The sequence below is a fragment of the Lingula anatina genome, chromosome 1 (assembly GCF_051362555.1).
Source record: "Lingula anatina isolate TDL-2025a chromosome 1, LinAna3.0, whole genome shotgun sequence".
NCBI lineage: Eukaryota > Metazoa > Brachiopoda > Lingulata > Lingulida > Lingulidae > Lingula > Lingula anatina.
The window spans coordinates 11046355-11065430 of NC_141767.1; the positions used below are offsets into that span (position 1 = coordinate 11046355).

At 33.6% G+C, this 19076-nt stretch overlaps 3 protein-coding genes across 6 annotated transcripts; 1 reads left to right on the plus strand and 2 right to left on the minus strand.

The window, feature by feature from the left end:
- Positions 1-19: 19 nt before the first annotated feature.
- LOC106153730 (osteopetrosis-associated transmembrane protein 1) lies at positions 20-7081 on the minus strand. Its single transcript, XM_013527802.2, has 6 exons — positions 6560-7081; positions 5976-6102; positions 5580-5701; positions 3576-3707; positions 3223-3388; positions 20-2933 (listed from the first exon to the last, which is right to left on the minus strand). The coding sequence occupies exons 1-6, from the start codon at positions 7040-7042 to the stop codon at positions 2887-2889; spliced, it is 1077 nt and encodes a 358-aa protein (XP_013383256.2). The 5' UTR covers positions 7043-7081; the 3' UTR covers positions 20-2886.
- Positions 7082-7203: 122 nt separating this feature from the next.
- Positions 7204-15681, plus strand: LOC106153708 (uncharacterized). 4 transcript variants are annotated; one of them, XM_013527744.3, is made up of 10 exons: positions 7204-7319; positions 9985-10128; positions 10335-10385; positions 11764-11982; positions 12345-12493; positions 13001-13025; positions 13262-13350; positions 13713-13862; positions 14128-14469; positions 15180-15681. In XM_013527744.3, the coding sequence occupies exons 1-9, from the start codon at positions 7222-7224 to the stop codon at positions 14436-14438; spliced, it is 1236 nt and encodes a 411-aa protein (XP_013383198.2). In that variant the 5' UTR covers positions 7204-7221; the 3' UTR covers positions 14439-14469; positions 15180-15681. The 4 variants fall into 4 exon arrangements, with proteins under 4 accessions (XP_013383198.2, XP_013383197.2, XP_086857086.1 ...); XM_013527743.3 differs by lacking the exon at positions 15180-15681 and having other exon boundaries at positions 14128-14846; XM_013527745.3 differs by lacking the exon at positions 15180-15681 and having other exon boundaries at positions 7234-7319; positions 9994-10128; positions 14128-14846.
- On the minus strand, positions 14847-19072 carry LOC106153709 (peroxisome assembly protein 12). The gene is made up of 8 exons (XM_013527747.3): positions 18828-19072; positions 18333-18441; positions 18073-18182; positions 17806-17892; positions 16991-17208; positions 16409-16580; positions 16194-16285; positions 14847-15250 (listed from the first exon to the last, which is right to left on the minus strand). The coding sequence occupies exons 1-8, from the start codon at positions 18948-18950 to the stop codon at positions 15133-15135; spliced, it is 1029 nt and encodes a 342-aa protein (XP_013383201.2). The 5' UTR covers positions 18951-19072; the 3' UTR covers positions 14847-15132.
- Positions 19073-19076: the final 4 nt, after the last annotated feature.

Consider the following 19076-nt stretch of genomic DNA (forward strand, 5'->3'; position numbering starts at 1 on the left):
CATTTTTAAAATTGTCCAGTAATTTTGGCATACAATTTATTAAAATAAGTTTTGTCCACATTTTCTGAGGATCAAAATGTAAAACATTTTGGTTCTTGACTTTCAAAGAAAATTAGTGGTACACTGCCTAGAGATAGAAGGTCCCACTGTCAGATGCTATCTTGACCAAGGGCATATGTTCACCATCTCTGTCTGAGTGCAAATTAAGCAGATCAACTTTATAAAATGATTCTCTAGCAAAAGATAATCCAGTCCAACCCACTGATATAGGATTTGTTGAAAAAAAAAACTATATATTTGATAACAAACCAAATGTATTACATCATATTCACTTCTTACTGCATCAAACTTCATATCTATATAGAAGAACATAAATAAACCACTGGGTTTTAAAGATAAAGAATGACTTAAAGCTCAAAAAGGCATCTTTATACCCACTGTCAAATCATGACATCTGTCTACAACATGCATATAAATTATATGATAAGTACAAAATGGTATAGTTTAAATCTCATTGGCACAGTAATCTTTCAAGTAACCTTTGACAAGTACATCATTTTTTTTTTGTCCAAGAGGTAAATAATTATTTTAATTGTAGTATTGACAATAGTACTCTTTATGAGTGATCTTCACAAGAACTCTAATGCCAGCCCCTGTAACATTATACTAATTATTTTTTATATTCATTATTGTAAGTTTGTCTTGTATGCTTGTAAGTTGGCCCTATGAATACCACAGCACACCCTACATGTTTTGGCTCTGGCCAAAATCCGTCATCTTGAATGTTTATGACAAACTTAAAGGGATAAAAACTCTTCGTATGAGGTATATATTTCACAATAAAAACATTGTGAATAACTCACAGAAATATAACATATTCTGTTTTACGACAAAAACAGCAGTTATAGCTATTATTCTGATATCTGAGCTTGTCTTCAGACCACGTGACCTCCATTGATGGCTATACTCTGTTATAATCTCTTAAGAGATTTTAACAAAAAACCAAACTTTTTAGAAAAAAAACAGGGACTAACTTTGAATGTAAAAATGGATTCATTAACCATTGGTAAGTATGGGAAAATTGTTGTTTACTCTAGGAAAATTCATTTTTTGGCCAAAACGAAGAGTTATTATCCCTTTAATTCTGTCAGAAATAAGCTTCATTTGGTCATTGTTATTGTCAGATGAGGCTTGTTTTAAGAAATAAGAAGCTGGCTTGTACCAGAACATTACCAAATAACCCAGCAAACACAGAGCGTTATTATGACATTACCATAACATTGATATAACCAAAAATTGTTATGGTAACGTTATACTAATGTTATATGTTTGCTGGGAAGTAACAAAATGAACATATACAGTGTGTGTGTATTTTTTCAGGGGGGGGGGGGGCACAACACTGATTGTCTTCATTTAATTGAACTCTATAACATCCATGAAAAAACTAATAGTACTGCTTTCAATTCCTTTCTTCCATGACAGAATTAAATTTTTTTCACCTCCTCATTTCCTGCCAGATGACACTAGTGTATACAAAAAAACTTTCAAGTTCAATGATTAAATACATATCTCCTCTTTTATCCTGTGAAGGCTAGGTTACAAATAAATTCAAACATAAATCCTCAGATCCTCACAACTCTGTTTGAAATAAAGTTAAAGACAGTCTCAGTGGGTTAGATTAATGTATAGAAGCAGGTTCTATGTAAAGCTTTGATCAGATTTGTGTTTTGTGAGATTGTTTATTATTATATTAATAAGTCTGGGTCACAAAAGTCCTGTTAAGACAACTAGAATAAAGAATTAGAAAACGAAAACTATTTATCATGATTTCGGAGCACAGCCAGAAGTACTTCCGGCTCAAGGTCACGACCTCGATTTTCCCACGCTTACGACCAATCACAGCAGGCTTCAGTCAGAATGAGATAGACGTCACGACTACACAGCGAAACTTGTCAGACATGTAAGTGCCGCCTGTCCATCTTTTCGGTACATGTACCGATCAAAAATAGACAACGTAAAGCCCAAAACGCTCTTATACACGTAACCAACTTTGTATGAGCACAAATATTGTCATTTATTGTGAACAGGATAATATGATAATCAGACACACTTGAGACCTGTGAAGCGCATACTCACGTGTCGAGGAGTAGTTTCGCCATTGCCTCGTATGTGAGTCCTAACTCAGCTTTAAGTGTCCTCCACCGCCCCACCTCCCTCCCAACATACACAGTCTGAGTGCTTCTTCGTCTGTCTCTAATTTTCTTTCGTATCTTTCGAACTGGAGTGGCTATTTTCTTTCGTCCCTTTTTGTCGCTCTCCTCTTCAGACTTGACGCGCGTCTGAGCCATGTTTGCTGTTTTGGCGCCAAATAGTAACATCCGGGTCTCAGCCGTAGTACTTCATTCATAGTAAACCGCGAGACTTAGCGAGAAATTGCGCGTTCTGAAGCCGTACTGTGAGGTGGTAGCTGAGTATTTAAGACGAGTCGTCTTTTATTATTTAATGGAACTTAAAAACGGTATTAGGTAGGTTCATTTTCTCAACGGTTTTGGATAGGATATACCTTGGTCATTATGGGGAAATTGGTGAGATTTCCAGGAAAATTCATTTTCGTGCTATTTTAAGGGTTTAACGCGCTGAGACTGTCTTTAAAGAGGTTCAAAATCACACAGTGGAATGGTTTTTAAATAACACTGATACAAGACTGAATAACAATTATAATATTATAAGACTTGAATCTTACACAGACTGTCAGGAAGAAAATCTGATCATTAATGACCAGTAGCCAGAAATAATGTCATCACAGATGAGCTTGGAGTGATTAAGGTTTATAGAGATTCACATAGTGTGGACATATTGATTTGCTGCTCGCACTCCTGGAGAACCTCAAGTACTTGAATCCATGGATGAAACTACAGTCTTCATTCTCTTTTCTAAAAGAAAATAAAAATAGAACAGAAAATTAAAGTTGAAAATAAATGCAAGACAAGTTTTCACCTTTCACTATATCAGATGGTAATTTTATTAAATAAGTTGGACAATGATTTTTTAAAAAATAAATGACATAACACTCTCATATATTCTTGTCATAATTACTTCTATCAAATTTAATTTTCAGTTCATAAATATAACCTTTACGTACAAACTTGCAACCCCTCAAGCATCACAATTTACAGATATTTTATTTTAAAGGTACATAAAAAAGGAAATTATACCACTTACGTTTCATAATTTTTCTCTCTTCCCTAACACCATGAATTTTGCTACCAATATAAAACATAACTGGCATAAAAGTGAAGAACACTGTGAGCAGAAGAACTGGCACCACGTCCCGGTGTTTCTTAGTACATTTGAATGTTTTACTCCATCGCAGCCGTGTCATATTCATCTGTAAGGAAAGATACTAGTAGTCAAGTGTCTTAAGCATGTTTTATAAATAGGCCCATCAGCTTGGTATGTTCTTTAAACAATTAGAAGTACTCTAAACAAAAACACTAAAAATCCTGAATGGAAAATGTTATAAGATCTACCAATTAATCATACTTAATAAGAACAGGAATGAAGAGGTAACTCACTGCATCTGCAATATCCATACAGACTTTATGCTTTTGCGTTTCCTCTATCCCACTATAATATTCATTCAGATCATTATAGTCTGGCTGACACACTTCACATGCAGATTTATTCACATGACTAAGGATTAAATCCTAGATAATAAAACAGATTTAAATTAAAAAATGGCAATACCCTACATGCTGAATGTCAGAAATAATGATACATCAGGGCTCGACATTAGCGCCTGTCCGCCTGTCCGGGACAGGTAAAAATTCAGTTCGGACAGGTGAAGTTGCAGGGTTGGCTGTCCGACGGACAGGTCATGCTTTATGAGAAATTTGGAGCAAAAATCTTTTAAAAATCATTTTTTGTTGCATACTAACGTCTTTTTGCCTCTTCCTAGAGGACATTGAAAAAGAGTGACCTACTTTTGGCACAAAACACATGCAGTCGCAAAACGAAGTCTGAGCAAACTTACCGCCAAATTATGAAAGTGAACACCCTCCAGAACTTCAGCAGACAAAATTTATTCACATATCAGGTTCACTACTGAACATTTATTTAGTTAAAAATTTACGTGGTTTAGTAATAAAGACACTTCCAATAACAGAAACTACACAAGTACTGTGCTGGAGCCAGATTGGACTGGATGAACTGGCTATATCTAGTTCGTTGTCACGGCAACAAACTGCCTGTCAATCAAACACGTTGTATGCTATCTGCTCACTATAGAAAGTGAAATCTTTGGGACTGAAGATCTTGTTGAAATGTTGTTTATTTGCCAAAATATTACCTGAAATTATGTATGATGTTTTTTTAATGACTCTAGCATCACCTCTGTTATTTACAGTTTAAAATTTAGTGCTGGAATATGATAAATTAACATTGCTCTCATATACCAGTGTGATATTGATGTAAGGAAGAAATTAGTAATAACAAATATGAGAATTTTAATAAAAAGAAGGGGAACTTTTTTATACTGATTTTATTTAGTTCATATATGTTTAAAAAATCAAACATGTGATAACCCCTTAAAAAGTTAAATTGTTAACATAAATATAAGTAAAGTATTATAAAATTTCTTTAATTTTCATTGAAATTTATTCAAATATTATAAATTTTGAATATTTTAATAAAATTAATTTAACAGTACTGTACCCCCTCCCCACTTCCCACTCAGGGTTTTTTTTTAGCTTTGGTTAAACTTCATGTGAATCTGTTATCAAATTGCAGACTTACAATTAGTAGACCCTGTACCCCAAATCCTAGGAGAAGCCCTGATGTGAATTATCAGACTTAAATGCAAGATTAAATCTTCAGGAGTTCACAAGTATGAAAAAACAAATTTTAATCTGAACATAGATTCACTTTAAGGTGCATTTTCGGGGCTCATATGATTGAATGTTTTGGTAATATATACATTAATTTAAATGTATGACCACACATATAAATTGACAAAGTTCAAACGTATGAATAGAAAAAAATTATTGGTTTTGTGGACAGGTTGGATTGAAAATCGGACAGGTCAAATTTATGAGCACCTGTCCGAAGGACAGGTGCTCATAAAAGTTAGTGTCTAGCCCTGTACATATGTATCAGGATTTTCCCACTGTTTATATTACATAGCAAAATGATGTGTGTGTGTGTGTATTTCTAATTTCAAAGATCAATAACTTCAACAGATCACATGCTTCTGAATTGAAATTTTGCACACATTATTTTTGACACATTATTGGTCAACCCTGAAAATTCCAAGCAGTAAAGTAATACTTTGGAATTATCCAAATTATCCATTTTCCTAAAATATCCAAAATTTCGTTACAATATCTTAAAAAATTTTAAAAGTTATTGTTAATTGAAATAAGTAACATTTTTGAGTCCCCAGATAAATTCATAATTTACTAAACTAACTAAACCAATCTATACCATTATCATTACTTTTATTGTTGGCAAAAAAAAAAAAAAAAAAAAAAAAAAATTAAAAATATTTTGATTGCAGTCATTAAATGTTGTCAGATTTTTACCTCAGTTATGTTCATACATTTCTCTGTCTGCATGAGACGTTTCCGAAACTCTAATGTGCGATTGTCATATTGAAAGGTCACAGCAGATGTGGTCTTATTGTATTCAAAATTAGCAAAACATGCTGGAAAAAAGGTTAATCTCAATTTCATTAAGCATATCCAGCTTTAAATCTTATTGATTTTTGGCATTATCTTAGAATTCTTGTCTATCATTCATATCAGAATTCAGATTTGAAATGAATCAGTAACTAAAATTTTGACAGGAATGATCTATTATTCATGCATTACTTTACAATATACATACATTTATTCTGCAAAACTTTGTTTTATTTAACAGTACACCTAAAAGTAAAAGCCAGGTCAATCCGTCTTCTTGTTGGCAATCCAACTACTCACAATTGCAATGTGATTTTTCCCACAAGTTTTCAACAAATTGCTTGGCATGTTGTATTATCATAATACGATCAGCATTCAACAGCAGGTCCTTGCAGGTCATGCCTGTGGTGGTGTCATGGTAATCATCCTGAGAAAATAACTTTTGTATTAGTGTCCAAAATATAGAATGTTATAATCAAGTCCAAGGATTTAAATCCAAACGTATACTGATGTTGTACTTTGTACTTACTACTGCATCCAAACAATGCAGTCCACTCAAAGAACCCAAAGTTGACTGCCATTTAAATAGCAACCTTTGGTTTAGAATGTTCAAAAAGCCTTCTAAGGGGCTCAAAATCTTCAAAGTACTCTGTTCAGAACAGCAACATTCAGGCATATCTAACAGATGGCTACAAGTTGGTCTAGTTCTTTATCATTAAACAATCAAATTACAAATTGGAGTCTCTCACAAATGTTTTGTTGACAAAAAATATCATTCGATATGGCAGATGAACACCTTTCTTATTTATCTAGTCACTGAATATCTGACAAAGGTTAGGTTACTGTGCTCAACACCTCATATATTTTCTCACACAAATAAGCACCTTTTCAATTTCTTCATAGCGGTCCCTAGTTATCTGATAATCTGCTACACATCTCTCACAAAAGCGCATGGGTCTCCCATTTGTTATCGCACAGGACGTAAATTTTGAAGCAGCAATCCCAAATAAGTCTAAAAAGGCTTTGCATCTTGGTAGGATTTTATCTTGGACAAGATCTACACTGCCACTAACAGTGGCGCTGGACTCAAGCGAAGTTAAATGTGAAGCTAACTGTGATCCAAAATATTTAGAGAAATCAACGTAAACTGAGTGTTCCCCCTGTTCAAGACCTGTCCAAGTGTCTTCGTCATTAGAAGAACCCGGGATACCATTTACAGAGATTGAATAGATTGTGTCATTGCCCATATAATTGAACTTGCTCTCAATACACAATGCTGGGTAATAACCAACAAAATAAAAAGAACATACGAAGAGAAAAATTGAAAATTCTTGTGCGGAGTTGACAACCCTTGTGAGCTTCGCCATTTTACCCCAAGTTGACCTACATATTGTAAAAGTTCGCAGAAAATCACACCGCTGAAAATTTAATGAGAAAATATCACTGATCTCTCACCTCACAATACAATTAAAGCAATATTTGATATAATATTTTATCAGATCCATTAAACTGAAGCGGTGTCTGACTTCTGCACGATTACTGCACAATGGGCTTATTTTGTGCTGTTCTTTACAAAATGGCGTCCTCCTTGGGCACCTTCCGCACGCTTGAAAAATTAGCTAATATTATTCCTGTATATCGAAGGTGAGACTTACAGAATTACGAAAGTGTGTCAATAAATCCTGAGCCCACCTACAATAGGGACAAAATGAGAATGTTAGGTAATGACTGTAGCTATGTTACAGTGCTCCGATGTTGCTATCTTAGAGGGCAGTTTCAGAACAAGTTGATACGCGGTCTACATTTGGTCGAACCCACTTAAAAAAGCCGCCTAATCCACTGATTCTCTCCCCGCCTCCTCACACCCATTAAAAGATTAAAACTTGGCTACAGGGTTCAATTGCTAGACCTCAGAAGGGGCGGCTCGTATGGAGGTGGGGATACAAGCAGCGGATTATACCAATCGGCAATCCTCGGCTCATTCCGCAAGCTCCATACTAACCTCGGATGTGATAGGCGGAGAAATATGCACCAAATCCATGCATTTTGTCCGCCGGAAATGCCTTCTCACTCAATCGATCATTACGCTCATAAAGATGGCTGTCAATACCCCTGATTTTTATGATGCTTTACAGTTTGCCAAACAATGCACTAAGATTGACTTTGAATTAAAAGATAAATAGATACAGGCGTTGAAAGAATCAGGCTTAAATTAGCGCGAGGTTGAAAGTAGTTCCTTCCCAACAATCAACAATCAAATATGGCTGCCTCCGTATTACGTCCGAGGTTATTGTCGAGTGCGGAGACATCCGAGTAGTTCCGAGTGGGATTATACGGCATTGCTTTTAAGTGAGTCGGCCATATTTGATCCACAGATCTGCTAGTCCACAGATCAACAAAGTTTGAATGCACTCGGCTGATCAAATATGACCAACCCACTTAAAAGCAATGCTGCCTAATCACCTTGTGGCCTCCCCATCTCCATGCACATGCGCATTCCTGCAGGGGGCTCACAATTAAATAGATTAAATCTCAGCCACAAGATATGGGAGGTGAAGAGACCTGCTTTTAAGTGGGGTTAGAGATATTTAGTCTTCAGATCTGTTAGTACGTGGATCAGCTGTTCTGAATACAACAAAACTCTTCCGCTGGACTACACCCTACTTGTACAGTTATTTCGGTTTGGCTACTGTTGCAAGCACTATATGCTATTGGGCATTCTCTTTAAGGTGTCAGTAACTTATACCCTATAACATCCTTTTTATTACAGATATACCAAATCGTACCTTAATTTTACTTAAAATTTACTGGGAAGCTTTTTTTCTTCTTTTTTTTTTTTCTTGATAAAAAGTTATGTAGATTTTGTTTGAAAATGATAATAACCTGATTTTTAAATTCAAATTTAGTCATAAACTTATATTTTATAAAAATTATTGCACATTTTGTCATATTTTGCAATATTATCATCCAGTGTTATTTCTAACACAAGTGGTCCCACTTATTGTTTTCTTTAACCCCAAGCATTTATCATATATGTTGTAATTGAATCAAAGTAATCCTTTTTTGTTTTAGATTACTGGAATTAGCATTTTCTTGCAATTCACTTATTTAAGCATAAGCGTCTTTAACTAATTATGTAGAATGTGTCTGTATATAATAAAGTGACAAAACTTCACACCCAATGGCTTGATGAGCAGGAATGGACATAATTATATATTCTGATTGGTCTGTCTGTCCTTGTTGTTGCCGTCGCTGTAGCTGTAAAACATATGACTTTCATCCCATAGCTGTCAAACCTTATTTTTGTTTTACTTTAAATTTACTAAGTGGCTTTGTTTGGTAAAGAGGCAGGTTGCTTTTGAAATGGGCTCGATCTGTTTGCATTTACGGTAATTATTCTGTTTTTTTTTTTCACAATTTTGGTGAGGATCACCCCATAACTTCCAAACTGTACATCTGTATTTTTTACTTTAAATTTACTGAATTGCTTTGTTTGGTAAAGAGGCTTACGAAAATCAGCATGATCTGTTTACATTTCGTGGAAATTTCTGTTTTTTTTTTTTTTGTTTTTTTTTTGGGGGGGGTTAATTTTCATTCTTCACACAGCATTTTCAGTGGCTTTTATATCCCATGGAACTGAATCACTTGCTAGTTTTTCAATGTCCATGTTACCTGTAGTACATAATGTAAGAGGGTAAGAGTGATTATACCATTTTAAAGCATTATGTAACAGTGCATCAAATTTGACCAAAACTTTTTGTGCACTTTTTTCTGCATAATGTCCAAACATTTGACAGCTTTGCTGCCTTGTTTCGTGTACATGTGTCTGTATATTTGCCAGCTTTGCTGTTTAGTTTTATTGTTTGAATAAGAAAGTTCTCCTTCTCCGAAACTTTTGTTACAAGGATACTCCTGGCTTTGTTATAGGATGTATTTTGTGTTCAGTTGAAAATAGCTTTCAATTATGGAACATTTTACTTTAGATAAGCAACTGTTGTTCTTGAGGTGGAAATTGCTGAATTTTTTTCCTGTTCAGTGTCTGTCTATTTGTCAGCTTCAGTGTTTAGATAGAAAATGAAATTAATATTTATGCTCAAAAAGGCATATTAACTTGTAGGTAAATTGAGGGGATAAATTGAAATGGCAGATATAAGTACTGGGTATATAAAGTTGAAAACTGTTAGGGATATGAGGTATATAATTGCCAGTTTTATTTTGATTAATTTTTTGTGCCAAAATGTCATACATGATCCATTAAATAGCATAAAACAATCTTGCTGGCAGATGAAAATAAGATTATTCAATTTAGTTTTTGTAGAGGCATTCAAGTCAAGATCAGATGCCATTGTAATAGGTATCTGTCTTCATCCTCTGACTCCACAGATGGAAAAAAACCACCAAAAGATGACAGTAGGGAGAGGCCTGGACAAATCCATAAGACCAAAAAACCGAGGTATGTCAATGGTTCAGTTTGGGAATTTTTTTACTCAATGCAATGCATAAATTTCATTCTCTGTTACTGTATATTTTATGTATTGTATGTTGTATAATTTTATTTATGTTATTTTATGCTACATTATGTGACATAACATTACATGATTGACCAAAGACAGTAGTTAAACCATTTTCTTGGTAATAGCATTTCTGATTATTTTCCAGATTTGGTACTCAAGTTCCATCAGATCAAAGAAAATCACAAGCACAAAAAAGGTATGCCGTTGATAATTGTAAGCATAGGCTAAAGACTAAATAAAAAAAGGCACATCTATAGGTTGGTGCCATCCCCCCCCCCCCTCAGCTTCCATTATAATAATATTTTACATCATGTCATGTATATTCCTGTGAGATAAGGCTGTAATTTCTCTCACTGTCCTATGCCCCCCCCCCCCATCCCAGGGTCCAAAAGGTACACACTCGCCCCTTTGAATAATATGGTAATGACTCAGTCTTTTCAATGAATTTCTTAGATACTGTAATTTTTTAGGTCATACATTGTTTTAATTAGAACATTCCTATTGAGTGCTACTGACTAAATTGGAAAGTAGCCTACCTTATAGTTCAGTAAAAGCACTATGATTGCCATATAGAAATATATTTTAAAGATTCTAAAAGTATGTATCTAAAAGGCTGATAATTTTATTTTCTTTATTGAAAACATTGATTCATTCTGCAGTAGAGTGAACAGCAGGTCCTCTTACCACATCAAATGTAACCTGATAACATTAACTGTGCCTTAGTGAGAATACCCACTGAGATAGATCAATCTTGCTGGACCGATAACTTTTAATCTGAACACAGCTTTAATGAGACACCATTGATCTATGTAGATCAGGCCAACTCTGTGGGGACTATCACTGAGTGCAATCAGCTTGACTGAATGCCATGCCTCCTATTGATTCCATGCACCTGTATGATCACCAGCTTTTCTGTACATTCTACTCTGTGCCAGGATTAGGCGTGTCATTCAGTTAAGCTGGTTGCACTCAACGAGAGTTTCGCAGACTGATGGTGTCAAAGGGAATGTGGTCTTAGTGTAAAGAACTGAAATTTAATGCTGTAGATCAATAAGGGCTACAATTGTATTGGAATGGATTAATTTACTTTTTTTATTGCAATTCTGTTTGTTATCAAATTTCTGCCTTAATATCCTACAAAATGCCACCCTATAGTTTTTAATATCATAACTCAAAGAAATAACAAAGGGCTTCATTTCTTATTTCCCAAAAAATTATATTTGATTGGGTGTTTTCTGTCTTCTTTTTGTGCTATATATAACCCTCAGTCAATTTAGCAACTCATTTGAATGACAGTGTGCACAGCAGTAGTGTGCCATACATAATTAGGTCATTTCATTAACTGGAGGGATGAATATGTATGTCATTTGATGGTCAAAAATTTGAAAAAGGTGCAGTTTACAAGCACTTTTATGGCTGATAGAGTGATTAATTTGGTTTTTGCCTTGGCATGTTGACTTTATTATTTATATATTATGTATAAGAAACAATAAAAGTGGTTTTTATGTGTAGGGAATTCCACCCACTTCAAATGTTACTTTAAATATATCTATAAATTAAATTTTTGATTTCAGGTCAACTGATTCTCCTCTTTTGAAGCCTAATGTTGTGAAAGCAGCAAAGGCTGCTGCAAATTCAGTAAACAAAGCAACATCAGATGCAGACCTTAAGGAGCTTTTGGCACAGTTAAAGAAGATAGAAAGTAAAAAAACAGATATTAATAAGCAGCAGCCAAGCAGTGGTGTTGTAACAGATGATTTGAAAGCAAAGGATCCACCTGCTATTAACTTGGAGTATGAAGTGGTTTTATCTTTCTTTTGTGTCACCCACATTAGATTAAAGAATATAGCCTTTATAGGGTGTTATTGATAATTTTCTCTTGAGGGTCATTAATTTGAAACATTTCTTACACCTTCTCACCTGTAAGGAATATACTGAAATCAGATTTTCTTTTCAACGAGGTATTTTTTCCATTTGTGTACCTAAATATTGAACGAAGTGATTTTAAAGATATCCAAAATTTTTCACACAAATGATGTGACATATTTACTAGTACTTGTCTATCATACATCCAATATCTTCATGTTTAGTATGATTTAATATTTCCTTTTTGAAAAAGTTAAGAATTTTGGTATGTCTCTTTGGGTGTTTTTAGTGACCTAGTTTCGGGTATGGAGAAGTTAAAAAAGACACAAATCCGAGAAAGTCTTCCCCCCAAAATGCCTCTACCTAGAGAGAAAATATCTGGAAGAGAAAGTCAACCTCCAAGGCAAAGAGAGTATCAACAAAGAGGACCTCCACCAAGTAAGTGAGCTGTTTATCGTTCATCTGTACTTCTTACACATTTTAAGTCACTATTTTGCTTTAAACTCACAGTGATTACGTATACTCTCTTTCCTAAAATGCCAGTCAGGTTCAAAAGTGGGCAGAATCTGATTATTATTTTTAGTTTTTCCAAGTAGTAACTATGAAACCTTTGCAGTTACTTGTAGGCATAAAATGCAGTTCAAGTTGGTATGATCAAATTATTCCTTACTTTATTTTTGATAATTTTAGTCTTTTTGGTATTTTTAAGTACAGACTAGTGCCATTCACTTTATTTGATATCAGTGGCAATAGCTGGGTAGTTCAATGTCATCATTTTGCTTCAAACTTATGGTGATTACTTATTGCCTTATAAGGTCAAGTTTGAAAATGGACATGATTTAATTATTCCTTTAAAAGGCTTAATCAGGTCTAGGTTATGTGTGCATATATCAGCTTTATCTGGCTTGTTTCTTTATTTTTTAATTATGTATTTGTTTTTTACAGTAACACAAAAACCCTTTGGACCAAGGTAAGTAAAAGAAGATATAAATAAAGAGTATTGTTTTATTGTTTATAATTGAGCTATCTTAGACAAGTGCATGAGTGTATCACCACTTATTAGCCTCATTGTCTCTTTTAACCCTATAATATGACTACTAATAGACAGTAAAACATTTTAATGTTCATTTTACAGATATAGAGACATAGACTTATAGTGCATTGCATTAAAACTCATTTATTATGACAATACTTTTCCTCCTCCAGAATTCAACCAGTTGATGTTAGCCAAATATTTAACATGGATGAAGAAAAAAGATTGAATATATTTCCCAAGACAATGACAAAGGAAAGGGGTAAGAAGTGGTAATGATTCATTAAAACTAAAAGAAATTACTAGAATTTCAGTGAATTGACATTTTTGTAAAGGTTGCAATGGCATTGTTTAATGTTTCTCTATTAAATTGACAGTCATAACTTGAGGTGTGCAATTTCATTCAAAAGTATTACCTTTATGTTGTTTGTTATATCAAATCAAGAGCTGCATATTTCAGTATAACAGATATGCCGGACAACTATTACATGAGTAATGAAGTCCATGATGTTTGCTCTTTGTTTTTAATTTAAAAAAAAACAATTCGGAATGAACATCTTGTTGCATTGTTATATTGTATAACAATTTGTGGTATTCACTTATATATTTATTGTTTCTAATTAGATTTAGGCAGACCAAGAAATGCATGGGATGATCTAATAGAAAAAGAAAGAGATCAGTCTATATATTTGTCCCCAACCAATGGATTTGAAGAGTGGATCCTGTGGACCAAACAAGGCAGACTCTTCAAATTTCCTATAGACAACGAGCAAGGTATAAGTTTGGTCTTGTCCAGTTATCAGGTGTGGGATTATTACCCACAAAACACTCAATTTTTTTGTGATAACACTATTTGTAACTAGTTGATTTAAAAGCATTATATTGTTTATTCTTGATTAACTATGTGATAAATGTCCTTTTAACTATTGCTTTATGTGAAGTGTAATATATAACAGCATATTAAATTGCTAGAAGTTTTTGAAACGTATCTATTTATTATGTATTTATTATAATTATTATGTTTTTATGGGCTTTGCAGATTGGGATTATGAGGCAGATGTGCCTTTTTATGAACACGTGTTCTTAGAGAGACACATACAGGACATTGAGCCAGGTCCAGTACGCCAGTTCCTGGAATTGGTTTGTGTTGGTCTTGGCAAAAACCCTTGGATCAGTGCAGAAGAGAAACGTGAGCACCTTGAATGGTTTAAAAGTTACTTTGTGGAAAAGAGTGCAGTTTTAGAAGAAGTTAAGCAGAGAGAAATGGAAGTGTCAGATGATGAAAGCGATGGCTCTTCATCAGATTCGGACTCAAGCTCAGAAAGTGACAGTGATGATGACAAGAAATGATTCAGTTATCCAGAGATCATTAGTACTTTCAGTGAGTACATATGTTAACTGTCAAAGTCACTTTACTCTAATCCTTTCAGTGACATGAAGCATATTTCACGAAAAGGAGTAAAGATCATGGGACGTTTTTCCCTCTTTTGTGAGAAATTTTCTAGTAGATTTCCCCAAAATTGGTAGACTACAATAAAAGTGAACATCAGAAACCATGAAATGTTTGCCAAGCAAGATGCATTGTTATTGAAAACTGTGAACCCAAGTTGAGACTACTGATGAAGAATTGTTATAATATCATTAATTTACTCAATTTTTGAGTTCAGCTTTCCATTTAAGTGAATCTACTGTAACAAACATTTCAAGTAAGGATTCTCCAGGGAGTTCGTGTAGAATAAAAAAAATTTTCTTTAAGAATGCACTGTCTTCATTATTTATTGTTATTGTTATTATCATTATAATTTACATTATTATTTCTGCCAAGTTGAATAACAGAACTCTCCTGACATTACTTGTACTTTACATCACTACCATACGTGATCAATCTTTGGGCTAAGTCTTTATTTTATGTAAAAATATTTTTGTCTATTTTGGCACCAATGATAGATGAAAGAATAAAAGACACCTGGATGACATGATACATAAGAATCTAGTTTAAAAGATTTATCATGACATGATGTTGCTCTGTTATTTTAATTCCCTATCATTCCTCTGTTAGGTACAGTCTGATTAAATGTTCTGTTTCTGCAGGGTAACCAGTCACTGGACAGCAGTGGTGGGTCTTTAGGTGGTGAAAAATGCAAGGGTAGCAGAACACATACCTGAAATAAAAGGAATGCAATATCAATAAAAAGCACGTATAGAATATTTTCATATTTTATTCTTTTTAAATTGCACTGCTAAGAGATGAGGTATGCTGGTATTTTTCAGCTTCGGAATGATACTGACTAGAAGAAAAAGAGAAAGCCAAATTGTACATTACAGACCTGTGCTTATATAATCACAATGTACTGTGATGCCATTGAACTGTAGGACAAAAGGATCACCCAACGGAACTCGTTTAAAATGCCCCAAGTTACCATAAAATGATGCAAGATTTGGTGGAAAGAGGGCTTAAAAATTGTGCCAAATGGCAGTTATTCTGTGGAAAAAGCTGGACTTAATGGATTTTATGAAACTTTGTCGATTATTTGAATTAAAGAGTGGATGTGAATTAGCTGAAGTTGCAAACAGATTAAAAATATCTGCCATAGAGTAATGATTACAAATTATACTTCACATGGTAAAAGTGATATCCTTTTTTTTTTTTTTTTTGCTTCTTAAATTGGATTTCTCCAATACTTTTAGCATCACTATTTTAATTTAAGCAGAGAAGGATATGGCTTCTTATTGCTTAAAGAACATGCAAAACTGTTCTTGATTCAAAATATGAACTACTATCTTAAAAGGATAATATATACAACATTCAGATGAGTTTTACATAGATAAATTACTGACAAATTCTTTAAACTTGGCATACCCATTATTATCACATAAGAAAAGACAAAACCACCTTTAAATGGTTGCACCTGACATTTGTTTTGCACAAATCACATTTACAGCAAGGCAATGTTAAGAAATCGGCTATGACAACTTCAAACATCACATTTCCAATATAACAGATCAGAAATTGCTGTCTGAATTGATCAAGAGGTGGCTGTATTTCTCAAAGCACATGCCACCCTTACTAACTCATTGGGACCATGATTGGCACGAAATACCTACCCAGAAACTGCCAAGACAGTATCATTCCTTCTTGTTTGTTGGCACAATGGGCAAATACTTGGAAATACTGCAGTTGACTCAAAATCTGGAGTCTGAAATTGCAAGGTACACAATGCAATCAAAATAATATACATGCATTGTTTGTGTAGGTGGAAGCTGAGTTAAATATAAGGTACCTAAGTAACTAAAATGAGGAAAAGATAAAAAATATGCACCTTTGGTGGGGCTGGTCTTGGCAATGATGTCAATGAAGTTGGTGTTTGATCGCTGGCATACCACCATTCCACAAACTGCAGGAAGAATACTCCTACAGAAATCCCTTGTGTAAGAACAATTGCACAGCCTTGGAGAAGCTTGGTCATAGAGTATATTGCTTTATCTTTCATGCTGAAATAAAACATTTTTTTTTCAAGGAATGTTACAGAAAGGTACATGTATATGGTAAAAAAGAATTATTTCACACAAATTACTTTTTAACTTGCAAACTAAGTTTATTATTTTCTTTAAAATATTCATATATATACAAAACAAATGCCAAACAGTTCATTTTAATAAAGAATTTTTTTATTCACATTTAATGGGCATTTTCAGATATTATGCATCACAGATCTGGTAATTTGAAAGCAAATGGCATTTTACATAATAAAGAAAGATCAAAAGAGAGTTACACAGGCAAGGTACAAAAACTGACACTGTACAAGCATAGAATGAAAAATAAAGAATAATATGTAGAAGCATCATCACAGGTAAGAAACAGATGCAACAAATGTGTTGCAGTGCTGTAAACATTTCTTTACCTTAAAAGTTGAACTTCTTTTGGTTTATTTTCCCATGCTTTCAAGTCATCCTGCGTTATGTTTTGAAGAATCACCCCACACATATTTAGGAATGGTGAGTGAGTTGTAGATTTTCCAAACACATATAACATCTGGTAAGACAGCAAAATACCTTCCCAGCTCATATTCAGGAATGGATAGACGGCAAGGTACACCCTTATCAACTTGTTCCAGGCTGTCTGAAAAGTAAATAGGGAAACAAATGGCAAATTTTTCATTGACTTAAGCTTAAAGGTTTCATAGGGAAATAATCTGCATAAAATAGGTTATGGAACAGCTTTTGACTTTAATCTAGATACCATTTTCGTTACGCCGAATGCCAACTTCATCTTTATCATTAAAAACACCATCAAATTCTAAATCATTTGTCAAGTTTTGGTTATCCTGCTGAAGTTCATTGCAGTCTATAGCCACTATAAGCTTCCTTGCATGATCATCAATTTGAATTATCTCTTTACAAACAATGAAGTGAAATATTGATTAAAGACTGTCTTTATTAGAAAAATGTAATATTTAGCTTATAAAAATTAGAGCTATCTTGCCATGTTTTAAACAGAAAAAGGTTTTTATTCTTAGCCTGTCTTATAGCTAATAAGTAAGGCATGAATAATTATTATTAGTAGCCATTTACATTAAACCGAATATTTATATTTATATTTATGTGTGTGTGTGTATATATATATATATAACAGGAATGCATCCTTTTATATAAAAAGACAAATTACATTACTGTGACATACAATTCAAACAACTGTACCATGAAAGGCTTATCTTACATTTGCTGTGTGAATGCCATCCACTGTTTCCTGTTTCCACCTCTCATATAATGCATCCAACTTTAATTTCATGTATGGAAGTATTGCCTGGGGGAAATATAAAATAACTTTGACACAAAGGTAAAATCAACCTTCTACAGTATTATAGTGAAATGTGTGAATACAGTCACTGATAATTTTGATATAATAGATTTTATTATTATTATTATTATTAATTATTATTATTATTATTATGTTTAATTTACTACCAGAAAAATTCTAACTTACTAAGAAAAAAAGTGACTTCCATTTTTCTTTGCCAGGTAGTCTAAATTTTTCTTTTGTTTCTCTGAGCACTGTTCTTTTCAACCCATAAAAATTTTCAGCAAATGAGGCACCTAAAATAGGAACTTTTCCATGTTTATGCACTTCAGTTGCATGATAATTCACATACACCTCTTTTGGATAAGATAACAAATTTCACTACAGAGACTTTTAAATCTAATAAAACATTGAAATAAACAAAAAATGAATGTTCCAAAACATACTATATCTTTTAAGATGATACTGTTCAACAAGAAGCTGTAGTCCCAAGTATATCTCATCACAGTATTGGTGGAGCCAAGCTAATTGACCTGGGTTATTTTCTGCTAATATCTAGAAATTATAAGTAAAAGCCATTAGTTAAAAACTAAGACACAGCACAATATATGACTTAATAGTATTTTCTTTAGCTAATACCGCAGACATTACAAAGTATAATCTGTAACATCATTTCCCATCTACACAGTATGCAACTAGTTTTATCAATCATACATATACACATACTTAAATTCAGTGCAATCAATTAAGTATGTAGCAATAATTTAATTGAAAATAAAATAAAGCACGCTAAAGTTTCAAACAACTGTGTCAAAATGTGGTAAAATCAGAATACTACATGCAATTCATATATATGCATACATGACTGATAATCATGTAAATTATTGGCAGTGTGCACATTATGGCAATAACGCAAAATCATATTAACTGTTAGTATTTACCCTAGCAGAATAAATAAGAGCAGGTCTGAGTGCAGACATCAAATTTTCTTGTGCCAAAACTTCGAATATTGACGGTTTGTCATCAGCAGCAGCTGATGTTAGATGTGCTGCGAATTCTGCCATCTTTAAATTAATGCCCACAGCAACTGCATCAAGTGGTATCGTACTTTCTACATGCAAAATACAACATTACTTATTTGTATACTCATTCGGTCAACCTGTCGGGGTTTTGCTAACATCGATTGTTAT